The sequence below is a fragment of the Calonectris borealis genome, chromosome 1, assembly GCF_964195595.1.
Source record: "Calonectris borealis chromosome 1, bCalBor7.hap1.2, whole genome shotgun sequence".
Classification (NCBI taxonomy): domain Eukaryota; kingdom Metazoa; phylum Chordata; class Aves; order Procellariiformes; family Procellariidae; genus Calonectris; species Calonectris borealis.
The window spans coordinates 34,949,077-34,970,527 of record NC_134312.1 but is presented as its reverse complement, the minus strand read 5'-3'; the positions used below and the strand labels follow the sequence as shown (position 1 = coordinate 34,970,527).

The 21,451-nt window shown below is 43.6% G+C and overlaps 1 protein-coding gene across 4 annotated transcripts in view; it reads left to right on the top strand.

Moving 5' to 3' along the window:
- The first annotated feature begins 11,666 nt into the window (after positions 1-11,666).
- SLC38A1 (solute carrier family 38 member 1) overlaps positions 11,667-21,451 on the top strand; it is a 42,432-nt gene continuing 32,647 nt past the window's right edge. For 2 of the 4 annotated variants that reach the window (XR_012673399.1, XM_075148353.1), the window contains exons 1-2: positions 11,669-12,060; positions 20,563-20,775. Coding sequence is in view for 3 of the 4 variants with exons in the window: in XM_075148353.1 (XP_075004454.1) it covers positions 20,657-20,775 (119 nt within the window). In the remaining variant the exon portion in view is untranslated. Of the gene's footprint in view, positions 12,061-12,091; positions 12,677-17,423; positions 18,328-20,562; positions 20,776-21,451 lie in introns of those variants that run through there. The other 2 variants (XM_075148366.1, XM_075148374.1) reach the window with 2 other exon arrangements.

Below are 21,451 nucleotides of genomic sequence, written 5' to 3'. Positions count from 1 at the left end.
AAACAAAAAAAAGTAAAAATATTCAAATTTTGGAGTTGTTAGGATCCTCTTGAGGATGATTTTCTTGTTTTCCATTTCCTGTCAGAATTTGATTTTGCAAATGAAGCTGACATATGCAAACCCTGATCACATCTTGCTATTAGTTTTATATTTAGGCTTATGAGAGTAATTTAGATTTAGCTTGGGATTATCAGAACTTCAGCTGCTCATTTCTTTAACTTTGGGCTCTGAAAAAAGCTCTGCAAGGAAAGTGTATCTGAGGACAATACCATGGTAGATCAATAAGAGCATTATATGTCATAACAAATTTCTATTAGAGATAAAGCACTTCCCTCTTGTCTGAAAGGCGTACACCTATCTCCCAGAACAGCAAAAAGAGACAAAACTGTATGTCCTAAACCAAATGCATACCAAAACTGGTGTGGAAAACAGAAACAAACTAAAGAATTTTCAATTTGGATGTCAGAGAACTAACATTGAAATCTTTCTATACATCTTAAACAGGACTGCAGAAAAACTGCAGCGTAGCAAAGGAACACATATTCTCAGAAAAGTCCATTATAAAACCTGGAGTGTCCCATAAGAATCATGATTTAATTTTATTACTTCCCTCCGTGAACTTTGTCACAAGAACATATTATCTCCTTCACATGCTGTAAAATGAAAAATGAGAATATGCTATCATGTATATCAAAGTAAGCTGTATTCAATGTATATTTGTATCAAAAGACGTAGCATTATTGTAGCCAAAAAGGCGTAAGAACATAAACAAGACAAGAGAGTATATCTTCTATTATATGAACTGGTCTAATTAAAAAAATAAAAAAATTAAAAAAAAAGCTTGCAGGAGCACAAGCTCTTGTGCAGGCCTAAAATAGAAGCAGCAAACGTAAGTTTGCTATGAAACTAAGTTTCGTTGCACACCACAGTCTGCTCCTTTCCCACCCTCACGTCAGGCAGGTGATGCATTACCGCTCCCCACACTTCAGGGGATAAATTTATCAAACCTCTCCACTTTGTTGTGCAAGTACCAGCCACCTTTTCTGTCAGGTGGCCTGACTTTTGCCGAGCTTTGAAGTTTGCTTCTACATCTTACCTGAAGAAGGCCGTGTGTGCTCAAAAGTTTGCTTCACTCAGCGTACAAACCTCAGCTTGCCAGCATCTGTTAGTGCACTCCATCTGCATGAACTGTGTCCCGTGTCATTGCCACCCTGCAGGATGTGCTAACACAGAATAATCCAAATTACTACAAACTAGAGGGCAAGTTTTACTGCAGCAGCATGACAACGATATGAACAGTTCAAGCATTAATGTAATGACATCAATAGCCTCGTGTCACTGGCATAGGAGAAAATAAACACTTTCACAGTAAGAAATAATTTCTTAGGGAAAATGATAGGCTTGCGAATGAAATATGAGTGAATTCTGTATGACACAGTTTTTTTAGACTGGATAAATGCAGGGGAGGGTGGTCATTTTTGTTAGTAGCCTAATATTTTCCAAGAGCAGTTCAACACTAGATTGAAAAGTTATTTTTAAAAGTTTTATTTCACTCTCCAAATGAGCAGCATGGAGTCCAAAACTCTAAGAGAGCACGCAAATAAATATCCATACTCAAACAGTCCCGAATGGACCACCTAGGTTTTGTGTATCACCACCAAGATGACAAAGGGCACAGTGTGTGCTTGCTGTCCCTGCATCCCATCGCACGTACCAGGGGCAAGGTCTGGATCAGCTCTGCAGCCCCAGTGCACTGGGCAAGGCAGGTGAGCTGGCAGTGGGGTACTTTAATTAGCAAAGTGTTATGCCCTGAAAGAGAAAGTTTTGTCTGTCCTTAACTAATGACATTAGCGCTCCACCCTTTCCATGATGTAACATGATATAATGTTATCTATGATATAATCTAGCCTTAATAAACAGAAAAAAGGTAAGGAAAAAGGCAGGGGAAAAAACATGAATTTTAATCCGGAAATTTTCCAAACCTGAGATTAAAATGATGAGGAAAAACCCCTCCATTTTTAGAAGTCCCAATGCAGCACTGTTGTGTGCAAAAGGCCTGAAGAAGGCAGCCTTTGGTTATGTTACCGTCCTCTTCGCATTACATAGCTCATCAACTCTGTTGTCACAGCATTTTCAGGCAATTGATTACCTGGTTAGGAAACACAACTTAATGAGTCATGAGCAGCAGTGTTTGTTGTGAGTGGCACATGTTTGTTTAATCCACATGAGAAATTAAATGAAAAGCATCAGTAGCCATTTCAAACTAGATGAACGTCAGAGAAAAGCAAATAGCTTTGTATATGTAATACTACACGCTGGCACCGAACCCTCCTCCTGCGTGAAAACCAAAAAGGCAAACAAGGAGAAGTGAACGCTTGTGCCCATAGAGGCTGCGTATGTCGCTGGCAACAGCTAGCTGTGAAATTGAAAGCAAATATTTGCTCTGCTTAAAAAATGCTCAGATTGTAATAATTGCATAGTGCTGTAAGCTTCGAGAGCTTCTTGATTGTTTATGGATGTTGCCTCTCTGCTTGCTGAATATTTACTGTGAGTGGGGTGAGGTTCCCAGCAATTCACTATCAGTCACTCCCCTGGTTAAACGCAGAACATTTGCAAACAGAATTATGCAAGTGAAACAAGTTCTGATATACCATATTTTTGGTTTCCTAGTTCCCCGTAGCATAGGCTGCTGGTTTTGTTTGGGTTTTTCTCACTGCAGGCAGTGGGCATGCCCCAAAGTCTGATTGCTCTTTCACTTTAGATCCTGATTTGGGTTTCTTAAAACCACAATCAAAATCTTGACATTTCCTATGCCAGGCATGCTCCAAGCATTAGGTGGTTTGGGGAGAGGTGTGGGGCTGGATTTGTCCTGTCTCAGCCAAGAAGAGAGGAGAGGGGACTGTGGCTGAGCTCGGATACTTTTTGGCTGTCGCCACCGGCAGATCTGCCACTCAACACCCAGGTTTTTCACACCTCTCACCTTTGCGCTAAACCACCGACTTTAGTGCAAAAACCAAAAAGTGCAAAACCCGAGGAAAATCGCAGAACTGTTCCATTTACCTGGGATGCAGGAATAAATGCAGTTTTATAACCCGGAGAGCCATGCAGCTCCTGTAGGGCGGTGCTCCCTGCTGCGGGGAGCTGGAATGAGCTCCGGTGCTCCCTCCGGGCTGGCATATAGACCACCCTCTCTCAGTCTTACCAGAGGTTTGCGTCGCCAGCCCCTTCCCCCGTATTTTCAGGCAACCATCACCAGGTCTGACAATGCTGTGACCCCGCCCTGGTCCCAATCACCCCGGTCCTGCCCTGCCACCTCGTGTTGGTGTGTCCCCACTGAGGCTGCCCGGGTCCCAGAAAGGAACCTGCTCTGGTGAAAGGAAAGGGCAGCGCAGTGGGGACTCCTGAGCACCCAGTCTGGGAAGGGGACATGAAGGGGTGGGAGAAAAAGTCTCTTGTCCAGCGGTGGGAAGTTGGGTCCCACGCAAGTTCTTGTAGACAACTCATGTGGCTTAAAAATGCTAGCTCAGACTTCAGAGAAGCAAAGTCGTCTGTGCACCACCTGCCTGTTTCTGCCTCTGCACTGGCCCTTCTGTGAACTGATCTGAGCTCAAGGCTTGGGAAGTTGTTGTTCTTAACCTGGATGTGTGCCCCAGCCTGGCTCAAAGCAAAAGAGATGTCTGTGCAAGCACAGCCTAGGAGAGCCATGCTCCCCCCCGGGCTGCTCTTTCCCCCTGGACCCTTGTAACTTCTGAGCAATTATTTACATCATTACATCCTGGACTCCCCATTATGGACCAAATTTGGGGAAGTGCTTCAGCACAGGCTATGTTTTATGTACTGTCTGTCTTCACTGACTTCAACGAGCTTCCAGTCAGCCTTAATGGTGCCTGAGATTGCCGAAGACGTGACTTCCCGCAGCCCCCTGCACATGGGAGTGAAGCAGGGTGATGGACTCTGCGAAACTGGCACCACGAATCTTTCTGAAAACAGCATTTTTAGATTACAATCTTTTAGAAAAGCGTCCACAACCTGAAGCAGGTAGCATTTGCGATGAACATTAATATTTCAGAACACATTTACAAAATGCACTTACTCCTTCCTTTTACAACTACATTAGGCCATGATGGTAATAGTAAGGCAGCTTCACATATGCTAGTCCATAACAACATTTCCAATGTGAATTCAGTATTTGAGTGCACAAAATTTGCAGGATCAGGCTATGATTTGCTGCCAAGATAAGGCTTTCGGAAGACAGCGTTTTCTAATGGCCATTTTGGACTAAGAACGCTCTAACAAACTACAGTCAAGTTCATGCATCAAACACAAGTTCTAAACCCATTCGCAAGGTTTTTTAAAATTTATTTATTAAAAGAGATATAGTAGACATCTCCTAACACATAATACACACTATATATCTGTAAATTTTAGCTATAAATAGTAATATATATAAATTTGTATATACTACATATTGTAATATATCTTCTGCCTTCTGGTTACCCAGAGCTTTATACACCAGGTCTACTGGTAAAGCATGCATTGCACTCTGATCTTGTAAGAATTTTTTCTACTATCCCTTACCTCAGGATAATTTATTTTAAACCAACTTTTAGACTTTTACATGGGTCTTAGAAATTTTATTGTACTTTTCCTCTGACACAGCTTTGTTAAAATGTTACCTGTTTTCTTCATCTTCTGACTAAGCAATGTGAATAAAGATGGAAAAACAGGAGGGACTTGTAGATGAGATAAAGCAGTGGGAATCAAAACTACTGAATCCCTTTTCCAGTGTGAAGAGCCTTTACCAATGTTGGAGTTGTGTATGTTCCACTGATAATCACCATCTTGTTTGCTGTAATAATGCACACAATTAGTTGTATGCATTGCTAAGTGAACAGCATCTTCCGCTAACCCCCGCTTACCAGAAGAGGCTGTAGGACAAGGCAGGTGGTGTTCACTCGGATGTTCAACTTCTGGTCACACCAAGCATGCCAGATAGGACGCTATAGGGATGTAAGCCCAGACAGAAGAGGGATGTAAGCCCACAACTCTGCAACGCATCTTAGGTGGGCAAATATACAGCTGTTGGAAGACAATAAAACAGATGCTGGTAGGGAGCAGGTTCAGCTTTCCATCTCCAAAGATATCAGGAGCTGGCATGAAGGCAGACCTACCTCTGTAGAGGCATATACAGATAATTAAGGCAGACACATAAAGTCTTTTAAGATGTCTTTTCTCTTGTAATACTGTGCTCCTATCCTTAATATGACCATACAGAACTTCCTGGTTATTGTACAAAGAAAGGGGAGCTGCTCTGGGAAAGAAAACTTGCAGGTGCTGTATCCAGCCGGAGGCTGTGAACAGTCTCGTTTTGTACCCAAAATCTATAGACTCTTCCATCCTAAAGAAATGCAACAAAAGGTCTTTTGCCTGTAGGATCCCCTCAAACACATTAAAGGAAAGGGTAGCTAGTCTTGCACTAGCTAGGCTTGCTCCACCATTTGATGGGAATCCTAAATAAATAACTTTTTCTCTCATTTTTCCTCCAAGTTTTCAATCTGCAGTGGGACTAATAATACTTGCCCCTTGTAGCAAAATACTAGGAGTTTCTAAGATGAAAATGTGTAAGTTCAAAGCACGTATCATAATCAATAATTCCACAATGTGATAAACTCCTTACTTCAATCAAGTGTGCTTTAAAAAAAAAAATTATATGCTCTAAAGATAATTTCCCAAAGACTATCCTTGAAATCAGAGGATTCGGATATGGAGTACTTAACTAGATTGCAGGAATGCATGCCATTTCTAGTCCTGTAATTAGGCAACAGAGCAGATCTAATCACTTCATTACTGTAATGACAGCTGCTATATGAAGCCCAAAACAAGAGAGAGAAACAGACTACCACACGGGTACCTCAGAATGTTTTTAAGCACGACTGCTAGTAGAGCTGCATACTTTGATATTTTTGTCTGCTATTTGGCTTTTTTCCTTATTTGCAGCTTGAGCTCAATAGCATGTCCAGGAGGTGCAACCAGCGTTGACCAGCTCCATGCTGCAAGGGAGGCTCAGGGGAAGCAGCCACACCAGCGGTGCTGGAGACCTCCCTGTCTCGAGCAGATCAGGAAGTTTTGCTATATTTATAACATGAAGTTCCAGTTAGCTTAATTTTATCAGTTTAATGTTTTTCCTACAGAACTTGACTCCTCCATAAACACATTATTAAATGCATGCACATTTAATAACCACTGAACACGCACGCACAGAGCATTGCTTTGGTCTACAGCACTGTCACAGTCTCTAAGGAAGGACTTTCATGGAATACACGATACCCAAAGCCTTGTAAATTATGGATTAAATTTTGCTTTCACTGACTTCATTTAGGTTTAATGAAAATGGAATTTGTTTGCATTTTAAAGAATTGCAAAAGCTAATGTAAATACCAGAGGAACAATGGGATGGGTACTGGGCACTACATGAGGCACCTGCCTGGTCTTACAGATGTGTTAACAACCTCAGCTTTTAAATAAGCTTACTATTTCTGCTGTATTTCAGCCATACTTCCTGACATGCCCTTGGGCTTGTTAGTAGCTTTATTTTGGTTTATTCTTTTAAAACATATTAGCCATCAAGATGTTCTTAAAGGACTTCATTTTAACCTAGTCCTCTACTCCTTGAATATGAATTTCTTGTGTGTAAAGCTAATCTTTATTGGTTGGTTGTTTACTGTGGTGATTTAAAGAGTTCATCATTTTACCACCATCTTGAAAAGCTTATGTCATCTTATTAGATGGGAATTGTCAAAAATAAGAATTCACTCTTTTTTTCAGATTCACTCATTTCATGATGTTTTATAATCCCATAACTTCTCCAGGATACATTACTGTTCGATTCCAATAAAGTCAGTATGTGCAACCTGGATACTTACAGCCTGGCATCTAATTTCATATATAGTCAGGTAAATGAGCACTCTGATTTCTAGAGATACTGAGTTCCCTCAAACTCCCATGGATTTAAGCAGCTGTGAGAGATGCTCAGCAACTGTGAATGCTTCTAATTAATGATATGGATTTAGATATATAATATTTGGCACCCAAACTCTGAATTAAACTTTCATATTCTTTTCTTTTATATATATATCTTTTAATCTATCTTCTTTAACAGAGGAGAATTCAATTACTGGGTTGTGCACTAGGAGGCCAGTCCCGGCTTAAATAAATTGTCTTTAGTATAATTTAATTCACAACAGTTATCAATTGTTTCACATTTCTAGACACATCCCATCTTCCATAGCTATGCCTTATGCTGGGACTAGGAATTGCAAGTTGCCAGGACCATTTCTGGCAACCCGACATAACAGGTACTATCCCTCAAAACGCTGAGCAAGCCTTTAAAGTTACTCTATACAAATGGAATGGCAAAAAAAATCTTTTTCTGGGGAAAAGGAAAGAGGATCTCCTCTTTGTGTTGTAACACAACTCGGCATCATGGTTACGACAAAGCCTGAATTTACTCATTTCATAAAGATCAAAGTTTTATGGTCTACTCAGACTGTATAAATTGGTCCATAGCACTATAAATTGACAGTAAGAAGTGACAGCTTAAAAGCGATTAAACAAAAGAGCGTTTTGTTACACATACTTTTAAAGTGTGTTTAAATGAAGCTTTTACTATCACTATAGGCATCTATCATACTTGCAAATCTCTTTGGTTTAGTCACTGCTATTTCCTTAGCCTCATGCAAGAAGTTTGAAACCTTTGGATTCAGTAAAACACTTGTTCTGACCAAAGAAAAGAGTTAGAGCAGATGATCTGAAGGTAAAGAGAAAAAGCACAACTACCTGGTTCGTTGCATGAATTCCTGAATCTAAAGAGGAAGAGCAGAGGACAACTCCTCCTGTTAAACCAGGATTAGTCATTGTAGTTGTATACCACACTTTGGCCAGGAAACTAACAAATTATACCATCTCATGATCACAGAGTCACAGACATGCATGCAAGATCTCGCAGCCCTCGAAAACTGATTGTCTCAACATGCAGGGTTGGAGGCGGCTGAACACATGTTTAAACACAGTTGATGCTATCAGTGTTCACGAAATCTGTGACAAGTGTGGGCAGTTCTTTTCAGAGTATCGTGCAAGACCAGTCATGTACAGATAGTACATTACGCATCGTAGTCAATGATGTTTTTACTTGCTCAGCTGCTAGGCAAAATACCCTTCCCAACTAATGTCACAGAATCAGCGTTGGGACCCTGCTAGCACCAGCAGGCTTTTAACATGGCAGTAGATTTCCAAGAAACCTTTATTTTTGTCTGACAGCGAATCATGGCATTGCAGACTAGAGAAACCATATTTGTGGAAAATTTTATTTTACTTCCAAGAAGAAAGTTGCATCGGGCAGTGCAGTAGCTCACTTCCAGTACCGCCCTGGAAGAGTTCACCCACCTCAGCGGGCCCCATGGTATGTTTGGGCTTGAACCACCCTCAGCCCAAGTAGGTACCAGCACTTTGTTCCTCCTCGCGCACATCTGCAACACTTTTTGAGCGCACAGTCTCTGTGAAGCCTTGGTGGGATGGGGATCTCACTGTCTAACTACTTCCTAAAAGAGGACCAGTACTGCCCCTCCTGTGAGCACCCCCGTAGCTTAGACGCTGCCTTATCAGACCTAAGCTCGTGGGCCCTCTGCAGCAAAGGGACACAAAGTCTTTGTTCCAAAAAACCAAAACCAAACAAAAAAAGCCCAAAAAGTCTATGTGCTTTTTATTTCAACTAGCACAAGATGTAGATGTAGCACTGAGGTGCAAAAATAGCCATTGCCTACACCCTGAGTTTCCTCATCACTCTTGGCCATTCTTGAAGGCCAGTCAGAGACTTCAAAGATGTTCAAGGTCACTTTCTGGCAGCAAGCAGCTTCTCTGCAAAACACAGGATTTTTCTCCTTCAGCTGGCTTTTCGCTTCTGATCTGTTCTGTTTTATTCCCCTCTCTTTCACACAAGCACTAACACGTAAGTTCAAACATGCCGACAACGGATGTGCTAAAATAGAGGTGAAGAGAACTCTGTAAGCACCTCCAGCTCCTCCTGTCAGGCTTGTCATGTCAGCCCTGAATCCCCCCACCCCAGGCACAGCTACCTCTGACTCGAGCAACTGCTTTCCCCTGGGTCGTAGCCATATATTTGCCCAGGGGTAAAATATTTGAACGGGTAATCATCCAAATTTAATGACCCTCTGTCATCAGATTTGTGCCAGGTGCAAGAATTGTCTCTTGGAATCTCTCATAGGCTTCACTGCAGTTTGGAAGCAAAAGACAGCAAAGAAGCCAACCAAGCCCCACTTTCAATAAAATGCACCCCAAATCAAACAGCATTCAGAAACCGTGCATAAAGAAGCTTGCCAAATGCTCACATGTGTGATAATTTAGTCAACCAAAGAAGTATTTGGAGTCTTTTGATTTAAGTTCACTTTTATTATATAGGTATTTTTTTTTTTTGCATACCTGCAGTTTCCATTAGACAGTTTAAGTTAGTCAATAAGTATAAATTTTTGAAGGACAGTGCAGAAGGGAATTTTCCAGACTCTGGAAGAACATTGCACTATGGAGTGTAGTTCTGAAAACGAACGTGGCTGTTAATGCATTTTAGGCAGCCAAAATATAATCTAAAGAACATTTGGAAGTTGCAGGTCTGAACAAAAGAAGAATGGGAATGGTGTTATCACAGAGAGAGACAGGCTCAGGGCTATTTCAGAGGAAAGAGAAGAGGATCCATTTTGACTAGAGAAAAGTGCACTGAAAAGCATCCAAGAAGAGAACTGCCAGTTCTAGACAGACAAGAGGAAGAAAAACGATGGGCTTGAAATATGAAAGCAAATTCCTGAATCTTCAGTATATCTGAAGCCAAATATAGGAATGACATTATAAGTGAAAAGGATAAAGCGAAAGGCCCAGGAAGAGCGAATAAGGTCAATAAGGAGTGAATGGCATGAAGAAAAGCTTATAAGAAATCATAAAAGCTGGAACTAGAAGATGCTGGTCACAAGCATCAAGGTTTCACAGAATATCAAGGCAAACAGAACCAACAGTGCCAAAAAATCAGAAAGATATTGAGAGTGGAGAAATATGAAAACTAAAAGAGCAAAGTAAAATAGTTATCATTTCTGAGAAGTGCTATGATTTTTGTGGAGCTGTGTTAAGATATGCTAAAAATATTTCTTTCCAAATTCTATGAAAAACAATTACCTTGGTTCTAAGACTATGTATGACAAGGTAAGAATCAAATTATCTGTAAGGCAGGAAACGCCTGCCTCTACAGGCATAAAATGAACGGTGGAAACAGAACGCACCAAATCAATGACCATTCACCTGATAGTCAGCCTGATACACATTTTGTTTTAAAGAAACAGAGTTTCTTCCTATTCCCTACAACAATACCACCTGAACACATCCACTATATAATACATATTTTTATTCAGTAATTTGGGGGGGGGAGGTTGATCATCAGTTTAAGAGAAATAAGTCTAATTGAGTAAGAGTGAATTGCAAATACTTTCTTCTCTGCATTGGGGCATGGTGCCTTGCACACAGGGCTGGATGGGAAGTCAAGCCCCTGACTTGGAACCCGACCCCACATCCTTTGTCGATCTGAAATTTCTATGGGGCTGCGCATGGCGCTGGTGTGAGCCCCAGAGGGGTTCATTCACACGAGGAAGTGTTGAAAGAGCAGCCCTTGGCTTACCGACCTTGGGCAGCTAGCTCTTCCTCTGGCTTTGCTCTCATTACTGGGATGATACAGCTCTCGTCCTAGCGGGGTGCGAAGGGTGTTAATTAAATTACTGTTTGCACAGCGCTTCATATTCAAACAACTACCCTCATGAAAAAAAATGCCATACAAGCACCAAAATGGGAATCCAACTTGTACATGCAAAGATGGTAATTTGAAAACCACAGTTCTTTGTGTGTGTCATCTGCCTTTTTGGCCTGACATTTAGGAGACCTCACAGGGGAACTTCTGGAGCAAACACCTCAAGAAGCTGCTGGCAGAGCTACCATGAGAGCTTCCCAGCAGCTGTCCCCCTTGCGCTGATGGCCAGGCAAACTGCCCCCGAACCCGCACACTCCAGCATCCTTTCACGCTTTGCCTTGTGATATCCCGTGCAAGTCATGCGTTGCGTGGGATGAAACCAAGGACTGCCGTCTCAAATTGTCAGCTGCAATGCATCTTGCTTCAGGTTTCTTCTTTAAAAGTTTTTTTCCAAAAAGCTCATATAATGCTTTCTAGAGATTAGTTTGGAAATAACAAGCTACAGCAAATCATCTGTGCATCGAATCCCCCTTTGTATCTGAAAAGTGTGAGTTGCCCCAGTTGGAAATACTCTGACCTCTCACACAAATGGCAGCATTTTCAGCATATACATTTTGCATGACGAAACAGGAAATTGGGTAACATGATGATGCCAGATCTTCTGTGGCCATTTCAGGGAAAACGCCACAAAAATCCGGCCGGCCTGCCTGCCAGGAGGGGTTCTCCTGTGGGCAAGCCGTGGCGTAAAAAGAGGGAGAAAAACGACTTTTTTTGTTGTAAAAAGAGTAAACAATTGTTTTTTAAAAAAGAAAGGTGCTGAACGTACATGCGGCCGGGCAGCGGGGGATGCCGGGGAGCCCCGCGGGTCCCCTGCCCGGGGACACATGCGAGCGGGCAGCCCCGGGGGGGCGGCTCCGCGGGGGCTCCGCGTCCCGCAGCACCTCGCGGCGCGGCCCCGGCCTTGGCCCCGGCCCCGGCCCCGGCCCCGGCCCCGGCGCGGCGGCGCGCCTGGCGCGCTCCCGCCTGCCTGCCCGCCCGCCCACCTCCACATGCACACACCCGCGGCGGGAGGAGGAGCAGCATCTTCCTCGCCGTCTTCGTTTCGCCAATTTAATTTCCCCCCTCCTCGCCCCTTTTTCTTAATTTTTTTTTTTAATTTTATTTTATTATTATCACTGTCGTTATTTGTTGGGGCGCTCCGGCCGGCTCTCGCCGGAGAGGGTGGATTACACCTCGGGGGATCCCCGCGGCTCCTCGGGAAGGTAGGCAGCAGCTGATGCAATCGGGGGGGACGGGGACGCGGCTCTCCGCGCAGCCTTTGTCTCCGCGCCGCGGCCGCGCAGCGCGGGCCGGAGCCCGCCGCGGGCCGCGCTTTGTCTCCGCCGTGTGCGCAGCCTCCCCCGCCTCCGCTCCGCCAAACGTGCCTCCTCGCCCCCGGGCGCAGAGGATTCCAAAGCCCAAAAATGCGCGCAGCGAGTCGGGGAGGGGATGGAGGAGCCCAGCGGCATGGCTGCGGCGGGGACGGGGGGCAGGGAGCCGGCCATGCGGCATCGCCCCGCGGCTGGGGCGCGCTGCGGGGCGGCGGGGGGCTGGCCGCCGGCATGCTGCCGTAGCGAGCCGCTGCGGCGTGCCTTAAAAAAAAAAAAAAAAGGCAAAAAGAAAATAAAAAACCGGCAGTCAGCAGCTACGAGCTTTCGCTGGCAGCGCCAAAAAAAAAAAAATCATAATAAATGAGTTTCACCCTGGCAAGCGTGATGGCTGGATATGCGCGGCCGGGCCGCGTGTGCCGCAGCCCCCGCAAGATGCGTGGCCGCGGGTTTAGTCCTGCCTTGCTGGGGAACCTCCCTGCCTTTCGCTTAAATCCAGCGCTGCCACAGGGTCAGTGGAAGTTTTACGGTATTCGGAAAATGCTGGCTGGGCCCACGGCGCGCACGCGTGTGTGTGTGTGTGTGTGTGTGTGTGCATGTGTGCGTGCGTGTGTTTGCCCGTAAATACATAGTAACAGCTAAGCTGCTGGCTTTTAACGAGCCGAAGGGGAGGACAAAAAGGGGCAGGTTTGCATGCCTGGGTATGCATTTGCTCACGTGTATATACGTCCAGCTTGCTCTTATGGCAAAGGGTTTAGTTCCATTGTTTTGCCGAGTTTGTAATGCAACCTGTAGCTAGGACGTGTCTCCTTGTGAAAGAGGAGACGAGGAGGTGTGTAAACCCGGGCTTTCTTTATGTGACATTAGAAGGACTGAAATAAACCCTGTGTTTGGCAGCTGGTTTTATGGAAGGTGAAGCTATAGTCTACTTGTGCCACCAGCTGAACCCGCCACGTAGCCTTAGGCTACTCAGTGTCCCACGGACTGCTTTGGGGCATTTCTACTAACCTCTATTCCAAATGATAGTAACCTGTGCTTTGTGGTGCTTCATTCACCTTTAGGTTTGTTTGGGTTTTACTCGTGCTTGAAAGGCAAAATAACACATACCAGCCATTGTTCTAAAAGTAAACTATTAGGAAAAGATCCTTATTAATTGATAAAATACATTGGAAGAAAAAAAAAAGACATTCTGAGTCTACCTGTCTTAGATCAGAAGTAAAACCACAGCTACAGGGGGAGAAAGAAAGAGCATCCTTCCATCTAACTTTTACTTCATTTGCCACCAAAGCACCAACTTTGCTTAAAAAGCCCCTGAAAGGAAATTGCATCTGTTGCTGAAGGATACAGAGTATCAATAACTGCCCTTTTCAGGCTAGGAGCCCATGCCGAAATTGCGCAAAATCGATTGGCAAAACCTGTCTGAAATCTAGGAATTGCCATATTCCCAGTGAGCAGAGGCCTTCTGCTGTGGCTCGGTGGAAATTCACTGACTAAAATGGGATCCGCTTCACTGTCGTACTGAATGTCTCCTATTTGACTTTGCCTTTTTGGAAGGTTTTTTTTTCCTCTTTTTAAGAGGCACCATAGAGAGAGCACTTCACTGAAGCACACTGCAGCATCCTCTGGCTTGTCACTTGAGACTGTTCATGCTGTAGTTGGACCAACTGGGCTCTCCAGCCTGGGTGAGGACGAGAGACGTGTTGGCAGCGAACGCCATGCTCCACATACCCCTGTGCAGAGGATTATCCTCCGAATTGCTCGAGGCTTTCTGGAGACTGCCGTAGAACATGGAGGAGCAATTGTCCTCCGTGCCCAAATCCTGCTTTTTACAAGGGTTTTAAAGGATGGAAGGGGAGGCAGGGCTTTCTCAGCCAGACTGCTTGCGGGCTCCTCATCCTGGGTCTCAGTCCTACATTTCGTCAGGGTTTTCTGGATTTGGGGTTTGTTCTTTGCCAGGGGAAGAGTGGTGACTGAGCAGAAATGGGACTCCCCTGCCTCCTGTGCTCTCCCCTGTCTTTTTCTCAAATTGCTCATTTCTGTAGAAACACGCTTAGCACATAGCATGACAATAACCGCCACTTTAAAAGTTTGTATTGTGAAGGCGAATGAGATGTTGTGGGAATATTTAAATATTCTAAGCCTGAATTCAGTTTCCTTTCTGATAGATATTTATTGCTGTGACCTTAATCCAATCCAAGAACTTTGAGCGGCCACTCTTGGGAAAAATGGCAGCTTTTTCATGTTGAAAATGTTTCACGGCCCTTTTTCAGTTAACTCTCATAATATTTGTGTAAGCTTATCAGGTAAATATCACTCTGAGTCTCTTACAGTCCAGAAAACCGAAGCTAAGAAATTACTTGTAAACTGCGGGGGAAGGAAAAGTGAGTTGCATTGGAACTTATGCAAAGAGTTCTTCCTACAAAATTTATTTTAAATAAGAATTTCAGAGCTGCTATTTAGCCCTCACGAATTCATCTGTATGGTCTGTTTCATTGCTGTAACCCATAAAGCCCCACTCGTACAGCGCTTCCACTTTCTGTGGAAGACAGGAGTTCATTTATTTGTGGTGGTGTGTTCTGGGATCTCTTCAGCAAAACCGAGACTGTTGAGAGGATTTCACAGAGAAATATAATTAGGAAAAAATGTGACTATATTCCTCTGCCAAATGCCTTCCCTAAATTGACTGGGAAGGGCTCAAAACAAAAATGTACTTAAAACCATTTTCCTTTATGGCTCATCTTTAAGTGTTTTGCCTAAAGTAATGAATCACTGGGTGAATCAGACTGGGATTTTATGATTTCTTATTTGCCTGCCTTTGATCAGCTGAGTAGCCTGTCGAGACTTAATTTGGGACTGTCTTCCCTTTCTTTATGGCAGCATGGAAGGGCAGTATGGACAGTGATGGGGCAGAGCAGGAACATTTTCCTGTTGCAGCGCAAGGTCACGCAGTACCGAGAGAAAGGTTGAGAATCCACATTTGTGCTCATCGCTTCTTTTTTATAGCATCCTTTTCTGAGCTTCCTTCTCAAGTCTTCTGTCACTTGTTTGTTCCCCCCTCCCCAACCTTATCTTTTAACTGTTTCCATCCCTCCTGTGGGCTGTGTGAGAGAGAAGGAGTCTGGAAATTAAAGGTGATGGCTTGCAGCTACCAAGCAAACAGCTGCAGCAGCTGGAAGGCCTTCTGGCCGCCGCACTTCCCATGGCCTGACGGCGTTGCCGGTGGGCAGGACGGGCGCGTGCCGGCACCTCGGTGACTCTCCGCGGTGTCCTCGAGCCCACCGGGGCTAGGACGCCGGCGGGGCCGGGGTGAACCCCTTTCCTTCCGCCGCTCCTGTGGCTGCAGCCTGCTGCAGAGGGGCAGTACCGAGGAGCTGGAGGCAATGACATTTCAGGCACTGCAGATGTTTGCTCAGTGGATGTGAGTCAGTCTTTAATTTCCAAGCTCTTTGTTATCTCGGTGGCTCTTCTCTAATCTCTCCATTTAGTCCTTCCTGTAGATGAGGAGTAAATCGGGAGCTTTATGTTCCACATGTCAGGTGTCACTAATGCTGAACAAAAAAGAGATAGTTGCTTCCCCGCTAACTAATTTTGTTCACTAATGCTGAACAAAAAGGAAATAGTTGCTTCCCCGCCTCCTGGCGTGATACTGTTACGTATAAAGCCTATTATTGCTTTTTGTCATTTAAGTGAATAGTCCTTACAGAGAGTTTCAGGCTCAGTGTTTCATTATTTATATCCATGGAGTCTTACTGGTCATATTGCTCTTCTTTGAAAGAACTTTCAAAAGTATGAGCAAAGACAGACGTATCACATCTCAGGCTTTGCAGGAATAAAACCAGCTTGTGTGAAACTCAAGCGCTGGATTCTCATGACTCGTAACCGACCAAGAGGAATTCTTGGCAAAACTCCCTTTAAGAAGAAAGTTGAATCATATTTCAGCTTTTAAGCAAATTATCTTGAATCCATAGTTAAAATTGCTTAGCGTGTCTTGGATATTTGCCGTCCCCAAGACCATTTGACTGGGTGAATGAAGTGCCCGGTGAGTGTGCAAGGGCATGTGACAAAAACCATGCCCAGAGACAGGCGAGATGTTGTCCAACCCGACCACTTACCCAAACGCCTCTCGCATACTGGGTCAGCTTTTGGGCAGCCATGTGTCTTAAGATGGCACTTTTTGAATGATGTCATTTACTGGATGTGAAAAAAAAATGGCCTGTGAATTAAGCCATCACCATTGCCACTAGGAGTGATGATGTTACTGTTAAAAACACAGCTTCTAGCGAAGTGTTTTCTGAGATTACACCTCTTCCAGGTACTGCCCAGAAAGGATTCATGCTTGAGCCAGCAGAAGAAATAAAGTTAGATTGTCTGCATTACCATATTTTTTCAAATACAAACTTTTTGAGCTGCTGTTGTGGAATTTTAGCAGACAACTGGAGTTGCAGGGATTTTTTTTTTTTTTTTTGATGTTTCAGAAGGCAACAGAGAAAAAGATCCCAGTTCTTGGAATGTGTTTTAATGGCTTGTGAAGGTCTCAGTGTCCTTGAGAAAAATAAACTCGTTTTATCTTCTTGTGTCATCTCACAGTCCTCCTTCTGAAGTCTGTGACCAGTTGTAATCTTTGCCATATTCTGCAAGGAGCACACGATGAATAAATTATCCATAGTGGGTTATACAAGACATGTCATGGGATGTTTAAAGAGAAAGCCAAGCTCCTAGGCCAGAGCAGTCGTCTTCTACTAAATGGAGGGGCTGGATCAGCTACCAAACACAGACCTTTGAGGTTCCTTTAGAAGGGTCATTAGCTCTTTCCTGGTTTTCTCTCGGGGTGATTCCTGCTTCAATGAGGACTGTTTGCCCATTTGAGTAGAAAAGTTTGAAGTAAGAGCAAAATTCTTATTTCTTCTTATTGATTTACTATGTGTCTGGAGAGAGAAATTTGATGGCAGGTCTCTGGAAGTTTTCTTTTTGGGAGGTTTAAGGCTGGGCAGAGTAGTAGACACAGTGACTGGAAGTGATTGGGATTGCTACAGTCACTCGTCAGATGATTATTTACTGCCTTTCAATGTGAATTAAGAATAAAGCTCAGTCTAGGAACTTTTGCCAACATAGCATTTTTATTTGCATTTATTTCGTGACATTTCTTGAATGAAAAGGCCTTAACAGTAAAAATATTAACATGCTGCTTCCAGTAGCTCAGCATCAACATATGGTGAATTTTTACTAGTCGAAGCAGTTTTTTTTTTCTCTTTCCACAGCATTAGCAGCACCTACACCTGAGGTGGTGACTTGCTTAGCTTGGCTACCGCAGTGTCGAAGCTCCCTTTGGAAGCAAAGCTACTGCATCTGCAGAGAGCAGCTCAGCATGGCTGCACATCCCTCCCGTGGGCCGGGACGGGTTGTCCTCCCGCAGCACCAGGCTCTGCTGTAGAGGCCAAGTGACGAGCCTGGAGCGGGCACTCAACAAAGCTGGTTGATGTGAAGCCTACCCTGAGGGACTGTAGATTTTATTTAGGCTCTGCGATTTGTTGCATCCGTAAACTTGAAATTTAAAATAGGCGATTTGGGGGTGGAATTCGTGTGACCACCTGTACTCCACTGGCTGTGGAGGGTGCCTAGAGTGATTAGCAATGGCGAAAGGTTTGCTCTGTATATATCTAGGGTAAAGTCATCTTTGCAAAAAATTTGTGATTTGCATAGTGGTTTTTTCCAGGTATCACACTTCTATCACCCTTTCCCTCTGAATATGCAAGCGCTTCACAAACTGAGTGTTATTGTCGCTATTATCATCTTAATTTTACAGATGGAGGTGCTAAAGATGAGGTGGTTATCCTTTGCCAAAGATTTGAGATGAGTTCATGCTGCAACAGTGAAAGTTTCGGTCCCCAGCCCCACCGCTCTCTCTTCACCCTCCTTGCCTTTTGGCGCTGAGATCAGGTTTTCTCACACTTGGAAGTGCAACACATTATTTCACTCAACAACTTTTTGGTTTCAGGGGTTTGTTTTGGTGTTTTTTTAGCAAATCACTTAACCTAGCAAGAACCCAAGGCAGATTCGAAGATGTGCCTGCTGTCATGCTGCTTCAGGAGCAACTTGTCTGCCTGAAACCTGGAATCGGCTGAAATGATTGCTGGTGCTTCAGCTGGCACTGCTTGCACTAAGGTTTTGCTGCGTCTTCATTCAATCAATTTTTTGTAGAATCAGAATTTTAGTTTAAACAAAAAAAGGCTGTTTGCACTGCCAGGATTCCTTGCGAATAAACCAGCAAGCCATTTTCCTGCCAGTCCGGCCTTGCAGCATTTCAGCTACAGAGGAGCAGAATGGCAAAGCAGGAGCTGCACGTCAGTGGGCTGTGAAGTCTGCTCTCCAGCACGCTGTTTACCTCACAGGAGTGCTAATTTCAGCATCTGCTTTTGAAACACTTAATGGGGAATTTATTAAGCACAGGCGATGTGAAGGCAGTTCTGAAAATCCTCCTGGGGGACCATGATGCAAAACAGCACCCAAAGGGAAAGCTGTTCTGCTTGAATCTTAGACGAACCTTTACACAGGTTTTTAAATGCCAGGGGATACAGATCTCGATACAGAGATTGTCATGTCTATTAAGGAATTTTAGGGACTCATGCTTACAAGAAGCTTCAGGATTCAGTGGGCTTGGTCCGTGCCACCTCAGGAGTTGCTGTCTCCTGTGGCTTTATCCTTTTATAAAAAGATCATGCCTTTCTTCCAAAATAGGTAGACTATTTTATACCCGCAGCCTCTGGGGAGACTGTTCCAGAATGTCACTGCTAAAACTACCCTCTGCTTGCCAGACTGCATTTGTTTATCAGGAGCCTAAATCCATACATTTTTTTTATTGTGCTAACATTTTAATACCCAAGCAGTCACTCCCCTGGTATCTGTAGTGGAAATCTCCTCTGTAGAGGAGTTGAAAAGGACCCAGCTCACATCCCCCCCATTCTAACACCAGGCTGTACCGGGCCCCGTCTGCCACCATAACCACGTGTTTAGTTGCTCCTTCAGTAAAAAGAGCAGATCCTGCCCTACTGTAAGCTTCGAGGCTTGCCTTTAAACATTGCACCTGAAATTTGGACAGTTTGAGCTCTTGAGGAAATGTTAAGAGCACGTGTAAACTTCAAGATAAAATGACATTTCTGAAAAAGCATTTACAGGGAAAAACAATGCTCATTTGCAAAGCCCTTTTCTGCATGGTGGGAATGTGGTGTAAACCAGAAGTATTGGGTCCTGTAAACTTAATTTGAAACAGGCAGATGTCATAACGGAACAAGTGAACTACACCCTCCTGCCTTGACATAGTGCCCTGCAAGAGCCGGGGATGCTCCTGCTTCTTTGGTTGCATGAGAGCCGTTTGATGGTTTTGAGGTAGCCCTGAGAATTTTAAAATATCCCTAGATTAATCTGGCATCTGAGCATTCACCACGTACCCCAGGGTGAATCGTTGTTTGGCAATACTGCAGAAAATTCATTCACAAAGTGGGAATGGAGAGAGTTGTGGTGCAGGAGCTTGTTTGTGAATAACATCCTGTTGCCTCAGCACCACACTAGAGTTGTAGCTCAGCCCAGAGTGGTCGGATGCCGGAAAATACTGGTCTTTCAGTTGATTTGCATTGCTGATGAGGAAATATGTCTTTGTAGCAGACTTGTCTGATCTGCCTTTCGTGTTATTCTTGGTGCTTTTAAGCAACACATCTATCAGAGGAGAGATCACCTGATCTCTAGATAATAACTGCTTGACACAAGGTATACATTACTCTTTCTTCCTATGACACATGAGCTTAGGGATTTGGTTTTGTCTGTTTCTGTCCTTGTTCAGAATAAGTTTAACCATACACAAAGCATCCTCTGCACATCCTCTTTACCAAAAAACCTTAACCCGGAATACAGATATTAGTAGAACAGAGTACTGGGATAGCTCTATCCCTCTGTTCCATCCACTTAGCAACAGCACAGACACAAGATATTTTATATTTTTAAGTATGAGGCAACATGGAGAACATACAGAAGATGAACACTGAATATCAAAATGGGACTTGGACAAGCAAATCATTTTTATTCCTTAATTTGTAGGTGGTTAGTCTTTTTTCCTGAAACAAATAGGATTGCTTTGCTCACTAGTTTATAGATACAAGTACTGTCTTCAGTAGTTGGTTGCGGGACCGAGTAAATTTGTAAGGTTAGTGAAGTTGATCTCATTAAGGCGTATAAGGTTACTACTGTTCTGCAATGCATTTAGGTTATAACCTGAGGTCCTTCTGACAATACAAAATTGGTTGGTAAGGACGGTCCCTCTTGTCCAGGTTTCACTGGTTTCTTCTGGTGATATACCACCACTGTTGGTGGTATACATCTTGGGTTTTTTTCTTGTGTTCTATTTAGGTTGCTGACACTGTGGCTGCAGTTTACTCACGAGATACCAACCAAACACTAATATTTGGAGAAACACTTGGATACATACGGTTCCTCACCCAGGATGCCTTTCAAAGCTGGATTAGAACTAACTGAATTGCAAAATATGACTGTCCCTGAAGATGATAACATCAGCAATGATTCAAATGATTTCACAGAGGTGGAAAATGGCCAGATAAATAGGTGAGTATTTTTCCACTGACACTGCCTGTGCTAAGAAACACACTGTTTAAAAACAGCATTCTAATTTTCAGTATATGTCTTGAATTATTCATTACCAAGTCATGCTCCATTTGAAGATGTAATTTGAATTTCATATGTGACATCTGTTGGGCATAGGCTGCAACAGCAGATAAAGCAAACAGAGTGGCAATTTATTAATCGTTTTGAATCTTTCAAATTAGTCTAATAAAATGCACAAACATACAATGTAGCAAAAAGCCAACATTTTGAAATATCTGCTTGCACACAGCAAAGAAGTAATAATAACTAATTCAGTTAGAACAAAGGCATAATTTCGGGCAAATCACTTTGTTGACCTTTGATCTCTGATATGACAATTTTAACCTGCCTGACCACCTCCATGCACGCAAGCTTCTGGGGATTTACAGCTGGTGTTGGCAGCAAATGAAGTCCTTGTCCATGTTCGCAATTCGGCAAGGTAAACCGGGCAGCGGCTGTCGCTCCCTGAAGCAAGGATGGCAAGGAGCTGGTAAAACAGAGACATGTACCTAACTCATGTCAAGTTTAAAAAATGCATCTATTTACCAATATTGGTGAAAATCATTACATTTGTTTAAATTAGGCTGTAGACTTTTCCTATAAGCTGTACAGTCATTTTAAAGAGCAGCCTGTTCCA